Source organism: Chanodichthys erythropterus, chromosome 24 (assembly GCF_024489055.1).
Source record: "Chanodichthys erythropterus isolate Z2021 chromosome 24, ASM2448905v1, whole genome shotgun sequence".
NCBI lineage: Eukaryota > Metazoa > Chordata > Actinopteri > Cypriniformes > Xenocyprididae > Chanodichthys > Chanodichthys erythropterus.
Window position 1 is genome coordinate 11,205,298 of NC_090244.1, and position 19,826 is coordinate 11,225,123.

The following is a 19,826-nucleotide window of genomic DNA, read 5'->3' on the forward strand; positions in this document are numbered from 1 at the left end:
AGAAAACAAAACAACAAAAGACAAAACAAAGAAACAAAACAAAAAAAAATAACAAAGACAAAAAACAAAAATAAAACTGAACAAAAACGACAAGCAATGATAAGCAAACATAAAAAGAGAAAACAAAAAAAGACAAAAACCAAGAGAAAAACAAAAAAAATGAACAAAAAACAAAAACAAAAACGAAACAAAACAAAACTGAACAAATAACAAGCAATGACAAGCAAACAAAAAGAGAGCAAAAAAATAAAATAAATAAATAATCGCAAAAACAAACAACAGAAAAGAACATAAAACAAAGAAAAACACACAACTACAACGAAAAAGAACATAAGACAAATAAAAACAACAAAAACAAACGAAAAATAGGATAACAAAACCCAAAGCAAAAAACAAAACAAAAACAAAACTAAGAAAAAAAAACAAAACAAGAAACAATACCAAAAAAAGACAACAAAATGCAGAAAAAAATAAAGATAAAATGTAAAATGTTTAAAAACAAAATACTATAAAAGCAAAAATACATAAAAGAAAAAGCAAAAAAAAAAAACAAAAAAAAAAAAATGAAATATAAAATAGAACTAAATATTAATAAAATAAAATATAAAATAAAGCTAAACAATAAAACAAAAAAATGTATTGCTGGATTGAAAGATTTGTACTGGGCAGTTAAAAGAGACATCTGAACATTTAGAAACATTTATAAATTAACAGTTTTATGACTATGACCATAAATATGATTAGTTTCAATCACTTAATGCAAATGAGCAGGCTTTTGCAGAAATGCAATTCAGCATTCTACTATAATATATATATATATATATATACATACATATATACATGAGAGAGAGAGAGAGAGAGAAATCCAAAAAATACGTCCATATGACGCCCTCTGGTGGTGATTGAAGTCAATGTTCTCAAAACTGCAAGACTATCACTGTGGCTTTGTGGGTGGTTGACAGAGCATTGCTTGGGTGTTTTTAAGTATGTTGCTATGGTGTTAAGGTGTTCTTGGTTGTTAATTACTGACCCAAATCAAAAGAGCCTACACACGTGTCTACGATATTCTGATACCTAAATATAGCTCAGCTGCTGTAACGTCCAACAGGTCTCAGTCTGATCACTTAGAAAAGTAAAAGCACACCTCTCTTCAACAAGCTGCATGAGATTTCGTAAAACAATGGCTGTTGGATGAGTAACATGATGAAGTAATGTTGAAGAAAAACAAAGTCAAATGAGTTTCAAATAGATTCATGAAATTTATTTGATATATTGTAGTCTACAGAGAAACATCGTAGATGCAATATATCGCAGAAACATTGTCGCTGACAGAAGCATGCAGTGAAAAGGCTTAAATAAATTACTGCCTACAAACAGAACAGCTTAACAATCCCGTCAGCCTTTTAATGAAAATAAACTCTTTTATACAATACAAAAAAGAAAAAAAGGGAGGAAAAATAAATAAAGCTGTTCCACATTGCCAGAGAGAACATCTTAAATTGTTAAATTATAGTGAATGAACACATTTAGTGGAATGTACAATTAATCGTCGTTAACTGTTAGAAAACGTTATAATGAATGACTCGGTAAATAAATCAAGCTTAATGAAATAATATGAGAATCGAATGCAGTTAAATTCAGAAAACTTTAGTGCAGCCAGTGGCAATGAAATGTTTGCATTCGGAGTTACACAAAGCGTATATTTATAGGGAGAAATGACCAAAACTGAAACTGAAGAAGTAAAATTCTTCATTGCTTGTGCGAACTAGTTGCTTGTAGCTTGCAAGCAATTATAGAGTTCAACTATATCAGACTTCATACAAAAATTACAACTCTCAATTCATGTGGTCAGAACACTGTAGGCCGTATCTTCAAATGTTCCCTCTTCATTTCTATGACATACCATTAACTCGAGTTGCATAAATTTGGCTAGATTTCACGAATACTTATTTCTGCGAATCACTCATTACCCTAAACTGTCAATGGCGACGGAAATATCCATTTCATTTCTGTCAGGTCGCAATGCACTAAACATCTGAAACAGATCTGTATCTTCATACAATCATGTTTAGTTTAGCAGGTCAAAAGCAGCTGTTTATGAAGGATGTTTCGGAAAGAAGCCCTGGATCTACACAGTATAACACGCCTTGACAGAACTGTTAAATGTTTTGTCGTTGTTTTTTATTAGTGCCGTTTCTGTTCTTCTGCAAAAGGTGGCGACATTTCACACTTTTCTCCTGCCGTTTCCGTCTGTCGGATGGTTCTGGGAGGTAGACTCCTCCGACTCCCTTGGATATGGGACTGCAAATGCAGTCTCTACCTGAAGGAGGCAGAAATTCATGATCATCATCACTGTTGGCTGGTTCGTTTTGCTAGCAAATTAAAACCACTGACTCGACTTTAAAAGCTTAAAAACTGGATTACTTCAATGCTAATATATATATATATATATATATATATATATATATATATATATATATATATATATATATATATATATATATAGTGCTGTCAATCGACAAAAAAAAAAAAAAAAAAACTAAATCACACATTTTTTTTAATTAATCGCAACTAACACCTAAGTATTTTAATGTATATTTTTTTGTATTGTAATGCTTTCACATTGAATCTCCAAAATAATGTAGAAACAAAGATTGTATATTTTAAATATTTGTTTAAAGACATCTTTTTACATCTTTCTCTATTACATGGATTTTTTTCCTCAATTTTAGCCATTAATTATAGCTTTTCAACATTACAGTATAACTGAAAACTATCATTTTTAACATTTAATAGGCTTTAAAAATATAACAACTTTTAACTGAAGTGAACTTAAAACAATCTTTACATAAATCCACTGTAATAGAGGTCACATTTAGCTGCCTTTAAAAGCACAATATGTAAGTTTCTCCACTAAAGGTCACTTATTCAAACCAATGGCATGGCTTGATGATGCTGTGAATAAGCGTGGACTTAATGAATCATGGGACTTGTTGTCTTCACCTCTGCCGATGGAAAGCAATTCGACGGACTGTCAGAAATCATAGTAACGGATGAGGTAATGTATTAAACTTTTACATTGTACTCGTGGTAAATCAAGAAAACAATTCAAACAATAAGACTGCGTTTAGCTGTATAACAATGATTTGTTGAAAAAATTAAGTTTGTTGATAAATGTATTGCTCACCTGCCAAATAAAACAATATATTAAAGCGTCTTTGTTGTTTCCATGGTTTCTATGAAAGTAAAACTGGAAATCGATGGTATGTGATGTCAGTGATAGGCGACGTAGTTAAAATTGCGTATTTCTCTGGATTTAAACATTGTTGGAAACGTTTGAGATAATGCAAGTACACAAGTCAACAAAATATATCACACATTGTTCTAGTGTTTTTTTGGATATTTTCATATTGTGCCATTAATATATCAGGGCTCAATAATAAGGTTTTTTTTCTACTGGCCCAGGCGGGTCGTTTCATATTTTTACCTGCCTTGCTAAAATGCACTAAAAGTTACTGTTTTCGCTGTTTTTGACCCATGTAACCTTGCTTTAAGATTTTCAGGTAGGTCTAACTGGTAAATATACAGAAATTGAATAATTTCTTTATCTAATAAACACTTTCCAGTCTTCATTGCATAAATTATAAGCTGAATATAGATTGATCCTTATTAAAGAAACAAGAGATTCAGTCAAGAGCAGTGAGTGATTTTCTCTGTCTTTTGTTCTTTGATTAACATTAATGACAGCAGCAGGTTTATTAGGCTGCTGTCACTTTAAAACATGCCACACATGATGTGGATCTGACCTATTTTCTTTATATTCATTTAACACTTTTCTTTTTCAATAAACTAATTTTAAGACTGTATAACAAAATAATGTCAAAATTCCCATTAGTGGCGAGTATCCTTTTGTGTTTTTGTCCGTTCAAGCATGAAAGAGAACTCAATGCTGCACTGGCACGCTGTCTAAGGCGGCATTCTGTGCTCTTATTTCAGTTTCACCGCATCACAGACACACGCCAGTACAGTTTTAAGTTCTTTTTTTGTGCCTTGTCACACTTTAATGGTTTAATAGCACTTGAATGAATGATAGCATCATCATATGGCTAGCAACACTATCCAAAGGGTGGCAGGAAAAAACGGATGCTGTATTAATTGCATGCGTTAACATGTTAAACTTTGACAGCCCTAATATATATATGCACACACACATTTACGTTTTGCTATTTTAGTGAGGACATTCTATAGGAGTAATGGTTTTTATACTGTACCAACTGTACATTCTATCCCCATACACTACCCCTAAACCTACCCATCACAGAAAACTTTCTGCATTTTTAGATTTTTAATAAAACATTTTTAGTATGTTTTAAAGCTTTTTTTTTTTTAATATGAGGAAATGTCCAAATATTTCATGTTTATGTTATAATACCAGTGTAATACCCATGTCATTATACAAATTTGTGTCCTCATAAATCACAAAAACGCACACGCACACACACACACACACACACACACACACACACACACACACACACACACACACACACACACACACACACACACACACACACACACACACACACACACACACACACACACACATACATAGGAATCAGTACAAACACTGTGGGATTTATAACTCTGGCCTGTACCTGTGGTCACTGCTTGTCGTCAATCTTCTGCTCGACTCCTTTGGCTTGGTTGGTGTGCTGGACTTTTGACTTCTGTTTGCTCGTGAGCTCAGAGGGTCGACCCCTCTTCCTCTGGGTGTGGGTGCCGGGGGCAGCTGCTGTCGGGCTGGAGGGCTCTGAGCTGGGCGGTGTTGATGTTGCAGGGGGGGGCGTGCAGGCTTGACCTGTAGAAAACATGATGCCACTTCAGCAAAAGTAGTCACATTTTGCTTTCAAGAGAAAAACACAGGTGCACAGGTGAATCCTGTTAGTATGACGGGTCTCACCGGCAGTGCTGCTGCTGGCCTGAGATTCATCTGACATGGGAGGCTCCGCCTCTTCCTGGATCGTAGGGACTGAGGCGAGCAAACCTGTCACAAAAAGAGAAAAAAGGCTATGTTAGAATTTTTTGTAAATGCTGATCAAGTCGTCATCCACAACTGCACAACAAATATTATACAGAAATAATCATTATCCATCACTAGATAATGATGGACTGGGTTGTAAATTTACTGATATACTCTATTTTATCCTTTACTAAAATGCTGTAACTACCTGTATTTTTTTATGACACACTGAAATCACAAGGACTTCTGTGGCAAGAGCTCTTTTAATCTTAACAAGACTAAAACCTTAACTGAAGTCTTTTAGTCCTAACTAAACAAGCACTTCAACTTTTTCAATAAGGCATTTATTTATGCAGTGAATGACAATCATGAGCTAATGCAACCGCTGCAAATGTACTATTTCCCATATTGTGTGGGCAAGGATGACCATGGCTCTATGCAAGGCCCTTTGCACAGAGATTTGGTCCCAGTTTGCTCAGTTTGTTCCCTTTTTGTGTTATCCTGACCTTAACCTGTTCCTGAAATTCCGGATAATTTCAATCATTTGACGTCACTCCAAGCTCCTAACATGCATTCGGTTTTAAAGTCTCATTTACCTCAACTGCAAGAGCACAATTATCTATAAACTACATCAGGTCAAAAAATAAAAAGTGCTTTGAGCAACTGGGTCAAAGAAATTTATTGAGAAATTACAGTAAATTACTGTACTGACGTTACTGCTTAAAATAACCCCTTACACAAGCTCTCAAATTTCATAAGAACTATCTTTTAGTTGGTGACAAAATGCTGTAATTTCCTATTTCCTCCATTAGAAGGCTGTAATCAACCTTGCATGTGTTCAATAGATCCACAGTGTGTTACTCACTAAGGCCTCTGTAGTGTGACAGCTGCTGGTAAACTTGTTTCATTCGTTCGATGTTAAGCCGGCTGCTCTCGGCATGATTGATCATAGGTTTAGGATAGTCCACACCCACAATGCAGTTGGCTGCTTTCTGCACCGATTCTGGAGCGTTCCATGGCTCGTAGATGTAGCGGTTAGGATAGTCTTTTAACTTCGGGATGTACCTCCTGCATGTGAGAATATATAAGATGGCTTTATAACAGACACTTACAAATAATGGCAAAATATCAAGCATTTCATAATTTCTTAGTATTAGTTATGACTAATATCTTGTGTGTCCCAAAATTTGATATTTTTGATTATCTTGTTATTTTCCAGGGTATTCTTGTGATATTCTTAATTGAGAAGGCTTCACAATGCCAAAGCAGCTCCTTTGAATACGCACAGTGGAGAGATCTGAACCAGTGGCAGTTTACGCAACAAATCTATGAAACTCAAAATATATAACACCTGACAGTCATGCAAGACGTGCTGTCTAACTGGTATAAGTGTGGTTCAGGGTTGGTTTGTGCACCTGATGTAGTCTCCGCTCGGATCCGTCCTGCGGCCAAAGCCCACGGGACAGTAACAATGAAAGAACTGCTGAAAGAACGCACTGCAGGAGAGCCACATCCAGCTGCCCGCGTTCACACTCCAATCTGCATCCAACAACAACTCCTCAAACACCTGAAAGAAAGAAAAAAGAGGGATTAAGAGGGGGGGGGGAAAAGGAAGAAAAAGGAAGAAAGGGGAAGTTGCACCATCTTATTTACTTTCATTCCACTTTCCCAGCTGATCCACAGGTCTCCTCGAGTGAGGAAACAGGCTACGGCATGCCGGGCCAAGTGGTGGATCCAGCCCTCCTGTCTTAGCTGGGTCATGATGGCATCGATCCAAGGGAACCCTGTTCGACCTTCTGCCCACTTTGCCAGCGCCTCGGGGTTGTGATCCCAGGGAATCTGCACGCAGATGGGGTTTCCCTCCATACGGTCAAAGTTGGGGTTGATGGTGGCCGCCGTGTAGAAAAACTCTCGCCACAGGAGTTGCCCGAAGAGCGAGAGGGGTGGACTGGAGCGTCTCCGCAGCTGGACAAGTGCAATGAAAATTGTTACGAAATATGCTATAGTATTTTTACAGTATGACTTTTAGAACCATATATACATATTCAACAGGACACACCAATAATTCATTCTCATACTCTATTATTACTGCCACGTTTCAAATAAATATTACAAAATTAACTTCATGAGGTATCCACCTAAGATACATTTTATTAGTAATGAAAGAGTCCCCTCAGATGCTGGGCACTTGATGGCTGCTTTGGTGTCACCATTTCATCCATTGCAATAAGGTTTTAAAGAAATTAAAATTTAGATCATTTATATTCATCTCTAAAATTAACTGAAGCATTTCAACTGCAGCCTTTAGATCAAATGGATTTATAAATTCAGACTGCAAAATAGGGCTGGGCGATATATCGCATGAGATTGTCACGCGCATTTCGTCAGTAAAGCCGGTTCCCTGATTACAGCTAAATCGCCATCACCTGCTTTCAAATGGAGCGGCATTTAATAGACAGAGCCGTAGTTCACTGACAAACCACGCAATATCGCGTTCATTATCGAAGATGAATCGCCTTCGATGCAGAAATGACATTAAAATCCATTTTTTTTTTAAGGTAGATTAAATGCCTTGTCTATATTTTAACATGGAATCCAGCTTTAATTGAAAAATAATTTAAAAATAAGTTAGAAAAAAAGTATTATTTTCAATGGGGAAAACAGCTAATAAAATTGTATAAATATTGCATAGTATCATATAAAAAATACCCTCAACATTTTATATAATAATCAAAAAATATCATTGAACAAGAATATACTACATTGGTTTTCCTGAAAAAAAAAAGAAAAAAAAAAAGTTACTTTTCAAGGCTTTGGTCACTTTTGACCGTAAGGAAGGCAAGTGTGACTCCTAAACGAAGAGGGCCAGAGGGTTGATGGAGTGATCCGAACAAGGAACAGGAGTGTGTAGCTACTTCTCCCACACAAATTTATAGAAATTAAAATTTAGATCATTTATATTCATCTCTACAATTAATTGAAGCATTTCAACTGCAGCCTTTATATCAAATGGATTTATAAATTCAGACTGCAAATATAAATTCAGTCAAGGGTGCCCAAAACTTAACCTGTATTATACACTATCAGCTGTTCTTGTGGTGTCCCCCAAGGCTTTATACTGGGATCCTCTATTATTTAAGTCAAATGTATCTGTTAGCAAGTGCATTTATTCTATTGAACTTCCACTTTCATAATTTACCTACCACTTAATATTAAACTACTAAACTTGAACTTCTCAAGATGACTACCAACAATGCCATAAAATAACAATTACTTACCTTTATATAAAGTTCCCGCAGATTGTAGTAAAAAACACGACATGACAGACAGCCGAAACGTAGGTAAGGACTAAGTCCAGCTGGGCTTGCAAATAGTGATTGAGCAGTTATTCTAGGCCTCTCAAAATTTGCTACCCAGGCCTGCATCAAAACAAACAAACAAAAACAAAAAATCAAAGATTAAATCAAAAATATTAACAGTTATATATAACCATTTATTAATTGTTACCTTCTATAAATACACTGGACAGAATATTTTTTTATAAAAACTGCATTTCTTCTTAATAATTAATTAGTCATCAGTAAGTATTAAAATGTATAATTTAATGAAGTATCTCCATGTCTCACCTTTCTGTCTAAGTGTTTATTTAATCTTTCCAGGGCTTCTGTCTCACCACCCTTCCATACGTGCAAGCTGTCACCCTGAGTCTTAAAACCCAGCTCCTCGAGAGAGGGCACGCCGTAGCGTTCGTCATGATTGTCCGAGATCTGCGTCCGACACTTTGCCATCTGCTCTTGAGTGATGCTCGGCAACGGTTTCCTGGGAAGTTCAAGTCGGTTCACGATGGCTTGAAATCTCTTGAAAGTGAGAGGGGGGCTGTGGTTGTTCATTTCTATGATCCTGAGGGAAAAAGCAAAAACATGTCTCTGATTTCACTGTCTAAAAGCAGCTATTTTCTCTCTAAGGTTGAATATTAATAGAACTTAGAAAGGGAAATGGGTCCATTTTGAACTAATTTGATTTGATCTTGTTGACTGATTGTCAAGGGATTTAGAGTAGAAATAGATCATTGAGTTCATGAGTTCATTTTCAAGGCTCAACAACAATAAACATGAGAAAGTGTTTTGAGGCAGTTGATAGTACCGTCACAGGCTCAATATGTTTTACATATGTGGATCACTGAAAAATGAATACATTTTTGTTTGTGAAGTTTTTAATACATATATATAGCTATGGAAAAAATCAAGAGACCACTCCTAGTTCAGAAATCAATGTTAAGTGGTCTCTTAATTTTTTCCGTAGCTGTATATATATATATATATATATTTTTTTTTTTTAAGGAATACTTTTATTCAGCAAGGACACATTAAATTGACATTCTTAACATCACAAATGCTGTTCTTGTACAGCGGTAGGGCGGGACTTTGTTGCCCTGATTGATATTAACACAACCTTGCTTGTTTGTAGCACATTTCACTTCTAGCTAATTCTACACCAATCTGTTTCAAACAACCTGAGGTGGCACTGCAATAAGCCTAGCTTTATTCTCTAGGAAACAAGGTCACTAAAGTAAAGTCATAATCGATCAAGTAGGAAAGAGTGCCTGGCAGAGTGTCCAGAGGAAACACACTTCCCCACATTCTCCAAATGCAAGCACACATGTCCCTGAGCTAATAGTCTCAGTGTCTAATCTAAGAGAGAAACAACACATTAACAGCCTGTCCCTTATTTATACTCCTGATCTTATACAACTGTCTATATGCGTCAGGGGTGGAGTTCCTGCCATTGGCCGGTTCTTTCTGCACGGTGCAGAATCAGAGGGCACCGGCGTGCTTGTTAGGAAAAGCCTGGCGCTCGGCTCGCACATGTTTGCAGTGGTGACTTGCATGCTATTTCACCCTCCCACTCACAGCACATGTTTCTCAGTGTGACCGTCAGGGACACTTTCAGGCAGCAGATGGCAGCAGCGAGTCTCATTTCTCCTGTTTGTACTAGAGAGTTGGACGTCACACGCACACCCGCACATGCATTCACACGCTTACATGCAAGCTCATTCTCATTCCCTTTGAATGAGATATAGAGCCTGGGCGTATAACCAACCTTATCCCATTTATGTAACCTATGCAAAAGGCCTCTTGTTTTACATTACACATCAAGAATAGTGGTATCTGCACGATAATCTGAGAAGGGGAGAGTCATTCTCTCATGTTTGGTAACACTCTCAGGAAAGGAATGAGAGAGAGAATGCGAGTTGCACATAAACACAATTACAGCCCAGAGTCACAGTACCACAAAGTTCATCGTTATGTCACATTATGCTAAAGTGATGGCAAAGTTTACTGAGTAATCTAGTCAATGATTAGGGAATGTTGCCCATTGACGTGCACTAACAAGGAGGTTTTCCCCTCTGGTCCAGTAGTTTACATTTATACCTGTCCTACTGACAACATTTTCATTGTCCCTAATGCATTGAATTTTAAAATCATTTAAAAAAATTTCAGTAAATTGTATCCATTTTTTATCAGTGTAATTTTTCCCATATATCTCACATATATTAATATAATATAATATAATATAAAATATATTAGTGGTGTAATGGTACATGTATTTGTCCAGAATCATACGTTATGAACGTCATGGTTCCAGCGATGCACATTCCAATCCTGAAGGGGTAATGCGCGGTAATGCAACTGTTTGCTAACCTCCACAACAATAGAAGCTCAGAACAAGAACAGCAGATGATATAGATATGCGTGTAATCTCTCAAACGGTGTTTCAACCGTGGAAAGATATCAATAAAACAGCTTGAAAAAATCTCACGGAGCATTACATTTACCTCAGGCAAGTCATTTAGTGTCTACAGCATTAGTTCACTAGAGAAATTAACTCTAGAAGGGAGCATTCCACTAAATATATGCACTATATTAGCTTATATAATCATATTTACTTTACCTGTTAGTAATATCTTAATTTTTTAATGTATGTTGAAGTAAACTTGTCATGAAAACAAGTTACGTGTAACTGTTTAAATTATTTAATTAATAAATTTTTTGAAATGTAAAGTAATAATTTTATAATTAGAAGTTCATACAAAACCTGCCTTGTGCAATTTATGTTTTTTTTTTTTTTTTTTTATTTGAGTGTTGATTTTTATATCTAAAAATAAATAGGAACTGAATTTAATTTACATACCAAACCGTCATGTTTGCATACCGTTACACCCCCAAATGCCATTTATTGTTTGAATTTCATAATAAAATGGACAGAATTTGGAAGCTGAGACTTTGTTTCTTATCAAAGATAAAGCACAAAGCTCTCTGCAATTATTGGATGGGAGGCACACTAGAAATAATGATTTACATAGGGAAAAAACACAGACCTTGCAACCCTGGCTTGAACTTAATAGGGTCAAACAGAGCTTGCTTTAACATCGCTTTCTTAACTGTTAATGCGTTATTGTCACTTTCACTTCAACAGCTCTAAATTCAACACGAGAGAGATTTTCTTCACACACAGTAGTCTGACATGTTTTTTCAACCCTCTTTTTGTTGATGTAATCGGCCCTGGTCATCAGCTGTTTTTAAATAATCGGTCGATGGGCTAAAGTGAAAATAATTGCTTATATTCGGCTGATACATCGGTCCATCCCTAATGCAAACTAAACCAATCACCACATCACCTTCATGATTGAGATATTTAAAAATGCCATTGAATTGAAAGTTGAATTTACCTTGGCATATATGAATAACGAAGAGTTCAGTACATGGAAATGACATACAGTGAGTCTCAAACTCCATTGTATCCGCCTTCTTATATAAATCTCATTTGTTTAAAAGACCTCCGAAGAACAGGCGAATCTCAACATAACACCGACTATTACGTAACAGTTGGGATCATTAATATGTACGACTCCAATATTTGCATACGCCAGCTCATGTTCAAGGCATTAGACAAGGGCAGCCAGTATTAACGTCTGGATCTGTGCACAGCTGAATCATCAGACTAGGTAAGCAAGCAAGGACAACAGCAAAAAATGGCAGATGGAGCAATAATAACTGACATGATCCATGATAACATGATATTTTTATTTGTAAATTGTCTTTCTAAATGTTTCGTTAGCATGTTGCTAATGTACTGTTAAATGTGGTTAAAGTTACCATCGTTTCTTACTGTATAAAATAAAACTATGGGGTATTTTAAGCTGCAACTTCACAGACACATTCAGGGGACACCTTAGACTTATATTACATCTTGTAAAAAAAGTTTGATGGCACCTTTAACACTCATAATAATGTAAAAAATAAATAAATAAATAAATAAAAGAGCCAGCAAAACACATAACATATTTCCTGGCTAGCCTGATGGGGGAAAGGTGCTTGAGTAATTAACAAAAGATGAAGTTTTGAAATGATATATCATCAAACAATAACTCCCCTAATAAGAAGTGGTAATGAAATTTGGACTAGTTTCTCCAAGAACTTTTATATAACATCTGATCATGAACAGGCTAAAATTAAATGCAAATATTTGAGAGGATGAAACAATGTAAAACAGATTCACTGATGGCAGTTGAGACCTGAGTGAGTTTTAAGCACTGTGTCATATGATAAAGAATATTTCTAAATGCTGTTTGATTAGATCATTCATTTTACTACACTTGTGAGGGCCACGTTTCTGAAAATGTGATATTAGAGATGGTGCTGCGAAAGTATAAATTGGTATTTCAAAATATTGCAGTATTTTACCTCACAATACCATAATCTCTCACTTAACAGGTCTGTGAGGGCAATATAAACAAAAGTTTGGTGTCAGCAAGATTTTTTATTTTTTTTTTAAGAAATCAATACTTTTATTCAAGCAAGGATAAATGAAATTGATCAAAAGTGACAGTAAATGATTTATATTTCAAATAAATGTTGTTCTTTTGAATTTTCTATTCATCAAAGAATCCAGAAAAAAATGAATCACTATTTCCACAAAAATACTAAAAGAAGGCACTGTTTTTAACATTGAGAACAATAAGAACTGTTTCTTGAGCAGCAAATTAGCACATTAGAATAATTTCTCATTGATCAATTGACTGAAGACTGGCATAATGATGCCGAAAATTCAGCTTTGCATCACAGGAATAAACTACATTTTGAAATATTATAATACAAACTTTATTAAGTCTGTGAGGAATAGGAATATGCGTATGAATTTTCATTGAGGAACGTGTGCAAGTGCAGTTCATCACCCACCTGTCTGGACTGTAGAGCGTGTGAGTGTTTCGTACCACGGTTTCCACACCGTATTCATGCGCCATTTTAATGATGGCTGCATCTCTTTCTTTCCCGTAAGGCTCCGAGTCATATTCAAATGTGAGACGTGTGACATTCCACTCCTGAAAGAGACAGAGATCAGAAATATGTGTTAAAGAATGACACAAATGATCAAACTAACTATAACATCAACATGTAGCATCTTTACACATCATTTCTGTCCATGTAAAAAGCAGTATAAGTAAGTGTAACATAACAGTGAGGTCAATGATGTCCTTGAGTTAACATCCTTAACCTTCATTAACATCATTAGCTTCTTTTAACAACAATTACCTCAAGGTCAATAAGACCTAAAACGTTGAGCCATTACTAGTAATGTCAATTTTATCTTCACACACTGTGCTCATTCTGTGACATGTTAGTTATACAAGCTCACTTTGAAGGGCTGATGTGCTGGTACATTCACCTCCTTGCATAAACAGCATTATTAACCTGCCAAAGGGATCGTACAACCCACTTGCCAATGTCTGAATGATGCAATGCTGTGCTTGAGAGAGAGAGAGAGAGAAGACCGCTCCGGCTGCATGAAAATGAGATCTTTCATAACAAACTACCTTAAGATGCTGGTGTAAATCAATCAGAGTTATAAGACACGGATGTTTGGCTGAATAGGGAATTACTGCAGTATCTAAATGAGAAATTTAGGAGCTGTGGAGTCACCATAACTTTAGTCAGGATATGGATTTGAATAGACTCCTAAAACCAAGTGTACACATTAGTAAAGTGATGATTGCCTTAGCATTTAAATTACTCAATGTTCCCACACCTTTCGAGAAAATAATTTCATGATTACTGGATAAGGAAAATAAGGATTAGGATTCTAAAAATGATTTTGTAGAGATTTTCCATGAAATTGGATTTTAACACCAACTGCTTTAATTATATTGGTTGAAATCTTTGAAGGTCTTCCTAGATTAAAGGTGCCCTAGAATTAAAAATTGAATTTATCTTGGCATAGTTGAATAACAAGAGTTCAGTACATGGAAAAAACATACAGTGAGTCTCAAACTCCATTGTTTCCTCCTTCTTATATAAATCTCATTTGTTTAAAAGACCTCCAAAGAACAGGCGAATCTCAACATAACACCGACTGTTACGTAACAGTCGGATGATTAACATGTACGCCCCCAATATTTGCATATGCCAGCCCATGTTCAAGGCATCAGACAAGGGCAGGAAGTCTGGATCTGTGCACAGCTGAATCATCAGACTAGGTAAGCAAGCAAGAATAGCGAAAAATGGCAGATGGAGCAATAATAACTGACATGATCCATGATAACATGATATTTTTAGTGATATTTGTAAATTGTCTTTCTAAATGTTTCGTTAGCATGTTGCTAATGTACTGTTAAATGTGGTTAAAGTTACCATTGTTTCTTACTGTATTCACGGAGACAAGAGCCGTCGCTATTTTCATTATTAAACACTTGCAGTCTGTATAATTCATAAACACAACTTCATTCTTTATAAATCTCTCCAACAGTGTAGCATTAGCCGTTAGCCATGGAGCACTATCAAACTCATTCAGAATCAAATGTAAACATCCAAATAAATACTATACTCACATAATCCAACGCATGCATGCAGCATGCATGATGAACACTTTGTAAAGATCCATTTTGAGGGTTATATTAGCTGTGTAAACTGTGTTTATGCTGTTCAAGGCAAGCGCGAGCTCCGGGGGAGGGGGAGCACGAGAATTAAAGGGGCCGCAACCTATATATCGGTGCATAGTTAATGATGCCCCAAAATATGCAGTTAAAAAAAAATGAATAAAAAAACATCTATGGGGTATTTTGAGCTGAAACTTCACAGACACATTCAGGGGACACCTTAGACTTATATTACATCTTGTAAAAAAATGTTCGATGGCACCTTTAAAGTGTAAAATTATGAGAGAACTTGATGCTGAGTAACAAAAAAAAGAAAAAGAAAAACAACAACAGCAACAACAACAACAACAACAACAACAAAAAAAATCACTTGTAAGTACAGTAAAACACTGATGTTTCCTGTTCAAAGTTTTGGGTTCAATAACATTATTACTTAAAGAAATTAACCCTTTTTTTATTCAGCAAAGATGTAATATATTGATCAAACATAAAACATACACAATAAACAATTGTAAATACAAACGAGTTACATTTCAAAAATGTTATTCATTCTTATTCAACTATACTCTTTATTCATCAGTGAATCCTGAAAAAAGTCAGTCAGTTTCCACAAAATTATTAAGCAGCACAACTGTTTATCATCAACAATATTTTAATAATAAGAAAATGATCTTGAACAGCAAATCATTATATTAGAATGATTTCTGAAGAATCATGTGACACTGAAGACTAGAGTAATGATGCTAAAAATTCAGCTTTACCATCACATGAATAAACTACATTAGTAAATATATTTAGGTCGAAACATTTAATTGTAATATTTCACAATATTACTGTTTTTAATGTGTTTTAGATCAAATAAATGCCTTGGGGAGCATAAGAGACTTATTTCAAAAATATAAACAAAATCTTTTGAATTGTAGTGTGTTTGTAATATTAAAATATTACACTGTAATTACCATACTAGGTTACCGGCCCACAAACAAAACAAAACAAAAATATGCAACCTAGAGACAAACTAAAATGCCTAACTTATGACACAAAGTCTGCCTCAAACTTAAACTGTGGTTCCCACCCAACAACATCATTGTCATGTTCCATCCTTCCATTATGCCCTGTACCAAATAGGCATCACTTGAAAATTAACATAATTTTGTTGAATCCATTACCTGGCGGATGTTCACTACAGGAGCAGCAGTCACAACAACCTGCCCAGTAGACTAAGTGCACTGAGTGTATATAATGAAGCCATAGCAACCAGCCACGAGCTAATGTTTACTAAACTAATTAGCCAGAGGTTGATATTTGGCAACGTTTTAAATCAGTCTTCAAGCTTGTTATCTTTGTTAAAAACATGGCTGCTGGTAAAAATGCATTGGTACAGTTTAATGAGTTTCTCCAGTTGTCAGTTAGAATAAAATTATGATCTTGGGACTAAACCCTGACAAAATTATTATATATCTTCTGAAACAAGGCATCACTTGAAAAAGACCCTGCTAATGATAAATGATCACTAACATTACTGAGAGTATATGGGTCAATGACGTGACTGGTCATTTTTTCTGTCCAAAGGCCTTAATAATAATAAAAACAAAGATATGACATCAAAAGTATGTAAGGTAGTACAACTAGATCTCTTTTATTGAATACAAATTATATTTTGCTACATTTAAAGGTATTTTAAAGATTTTGAAGTGTCAAAAGGTCATTCGGTTTAACCGTCCATAATTTTCATTAAATTATCTTAAAATGTAATAAATGTATATATTTTTTTATTCTGGCATGATTTTATAAGATCATATGTGAACAGTGCAAAATGGTATTAAAATTATGTGTAAAAGTCTTTGGTTTGTTATGAGAAAGAATGTCCGGAAAAACTAATTTCATTGATGTCATTCGGAGTAACCAATATAAAGGGACCATTTTGGATCAAGTCATGCGGTCAATATCATGTGACAGGATGTGACATCATTCAGACACCTGCAAAGGACCACATGGTCCTGAAGCAAAGTAGCTAACTCGCTTTTAACTATTTGAAAAATTCATGTTTTCGCTCATACGCATGTCCCGAAACATCAGGTCATTCGGTACAACTGCTATAAAACATGGAAAATGTTGTAATATTTTAAAAACTTGTACTAAATATAAAATGTTTGACTGTCCTTTTGCTAGCTAGCTAGATATTAGCCTGTTAGCATTGTTTGAAAATATTGTCATTCGGTATAACCAAAATTTTGACTATTTTGTCATCTTGTAAAAAAATGACAAAAGCAGTGTTAATAGATTATGTGGTTTTTATAATCTCATTTTCAACAATTAATAAAACTTCAAAATTCATTATATCTCTATTATGTTTATTGTTGTTTTTTTATACACTTAAAAACCTTATTTTGTCAATGACCCCAAAAATTAACTGATGTTAAAATATGCAACATCAAATCCACTAACTATGGAAAACGGTTAACAAAAACAACTTGGGATTGGATTATGCACCAATATGTTATCATACATAAATGTTTAGATATTTAAAGCCAAAGTGAGACAAAAAGATACGAGACAAATGACTTGAGACAAACACAGACCTTGAAAACTCTTGGAAAGACATCTGTTGGCTGTCCCCGCACCACAAAAAGCCTTGAATTCAGTTTCCTCAAACTTGTGTCCAAATCCTCCAAAGATTCCAGTAAAAATCTGCAGGAGAGAAAATGTGAAATATTATAATATTTACAAAACTGTGTGTTAATATGCTGTGACTTTGCAAGCAGAGCTAGTTATACTCAACTTGCAAAAGTTATCAGAAGTTATTTTCCAAAGACAGAAAAGAAATAAACTCAAATTCAAATAAATCATTTTGAAGAAAAATGCAAATGATTTACTTCAAATTGCAATATTAATAGCAATCCTGCACCAATCACGCAAATCTTCATTTAAATTTCATTGGAAACCAAAATACTTTTAAAGGGAGAGTTCACCCAAAAATGAAAATTCTGTCATCATTTATTCACCCTCATGTTGTTCCAAACCTGTATGATTTTTTTCCCCTCTTCTGAACACAAAAGATAATATTTTGAAATATATGTTTAACCAAATAGTTAATGGGCCCATTGACTTCATAGTATGGAAAAAATAAATAAATAAAAAATGCTAAGGAAGTACATGGGGACCAGAAACTGTTTTTTTGACATTCTTCAAAATATTTTCCTTTGTGTTCAGAAATGTATGCAGGTTTGGAACAATCTGAAGGTGAATAAATGGCAGAATATTTACTTTGGGTGAACTATCGCTTTAATCTCTTGTATTTTAAACAAGCTCTACTCCTAGCATACGATTTATAAGGCCTTGTCTGTTTTAAAATAGGTATTGGAATGGATTCAAAAGATTTGAGTCATTGTGATGAATCAAAATCCACACTACTACCAAAAACAATTTTATTACTACCCAAAACTCGTACTGTGTGATTCAGCATGCATCATGTTTATTATTATTACTCTTACATAAGCAAAAATGGGTGTTTGCATACTCATGCTCTCATTAATAAAATAATGTGACTGCGTTTTCACGACAATGCTTTGGTTTACACTGCATTAAAATATGTTTATTGTCGGGTTATTCAGTCACACAATGCATCTCTCAGCATGTATGGTAACACAGAACACGTGAAAATCACATGACTTGCACTATTACATTTCGGAATCTTTTTTGCACGTTCTTCTATCTGTCTCCAAAATGCGCGCGTTTGACTTCACCAACAAACACATTCAACGACGCAATAATTAAAATGCAATTTTTAGCTGTTATATAAAACCAAAGTGGGCGTGAGCAAAAAGACTAGCAGTTAGCCATATAGCTTAAAGGTCTAAACCAAAGCGCACTCCAGTTATATATCTTTATGTAACTATTAAATATGAATTCATTTATCGTATTTTTAATAACTCACTATAATAAACTTGAGCTGAAATGTCCATAAAGTTTGTTCACATGCACTAAACAGCAGCTAGGCCCCTTTACGCGAGCGAATAAACTAATGTAATGGGTAATAAAAAGTCAGTGTTTATTTTTTTGTGTGATTAAATAAGACATTCGCACAAGTATTGCGTTAAAATGACATGTCAAGCCACCAGCTATCACGCACACTCGGTCGGCGCATGTCAGGGCCAAAACATAACAGCGTCTGTGCAAAAGAGCTGCGTAGTTGCGCGCCACCATACATACATACATACCCCTCACAATAGCTCTAAAACTGCGTTTGTCTGTAACTACAAACCACTAAAATAAATGGCACTGACCTCCATCTGTTGATTCCCACATTGGCAGAGCCTGCAAACCACGGGTCCAAAATATAAACACAGCGTACAGTATCCGCGCCATTCAGAGCTTCCTGTAAAGCCGGATTATCATGAAGCCGCAGCCCTTTGCGAAACCAATGCACGGAATTCACTCCCATAGTTACACTTTATTCCATGATAAACGTGGTATGGTAGTCCAGAAGCGTAAAAATCCCAGATTTCAGCCGTTCAGGGTCCTCATTATGCCTCTCTGTGAAGTTTGAGATGAGGAGCAGTCACGGTAGACGCAATGGTTTTTCCGCCTCTCCCTGCGTCCATTGGGCAGCAGATGACACGTGTACGGATTACCGGAATGAGTGACGCGAGCTTCCGAGCGGCTATTGGTTCGCCCCCACGTTGAAGGTCCAGCCCCGTCACGTTTCTCTGGTGTGTTGTTCGCCATGTTCCTGGGAAATAATAGTCAAATTATGACATCAGCTCATGAGACTCGTAAAAACGCGCACTAAAGTGTTGTGAAGAAAGCAGATGGCAATAAAGAGAAATACATATAATGTACACACATATCCCAGTTGTGGGTAGCTGGTAA

General features: G+C 35.4%; 1 protein-coding gene across 1 annotated transcript; it reads right to left on the reverse strand.

Annotated features, from left to right (window-relative positions):
- Positions 1–1,251: 1,251 nt before the first annotated feature.
- cry2 (cryptochrome circadian regulator 2) lies at positions 1,252–19,557 on the reverse strand. Its single transcript, XM_067378811.1, has 11 exons — positions 19,241–19,557; positions 17,537–17,645; positions 13,261–13,403; positions 8,647–8,920; positions 8,299–8,439; positions 6,674–6,985; positions 6,436–6,587; positions 5,886–6,088; positions 4,961–5,044; positions 4,656–4,858; positions 1,252–2,320 (listed from the first exon to the last, which is right to left on the reverse strand). The coding sequence occupies exons 1-10, from the start codon at positions 19,396–19,398 to the stop codon at positions 4,662–4,664; spliced, it is 1,773 nt and encodes a 590-aa protein (XP_067234912.1). The 5' UTR covers positions 19,399–19,557; the 3' UTR covers positions 1,252–2,320; positions 4,656–4,661.
- Positions 19,558–19,826: the final 269 nt, after the last annotated feature.

Excerpts from the sequence above, each read along its gene's own strand:
- cry2 (XM_067378811.1), bottom strand. The coding sequence starts at position 19,398 with ATGGGAGTGAATTCCGTGCATTGGTTTCGCAAAGGGCTGCGGCTTCAT. Across the intron at positions 17,646-19,240 it reads GTGGGAATCAACAGATGGAG|ATTTTTACTGGAATCTTTGG; the intron begins GTCAGTGCCATT and ends TCTCTCCTGCAG. Across the intron at positions 6,588-6,673 it reads GCTGGGAAAGTGGAATGAAA|GTGTTTGAGGAGTTGTTGTT; the intron begins GTAAATAAGATG and ends TCTTTCTTTCAG.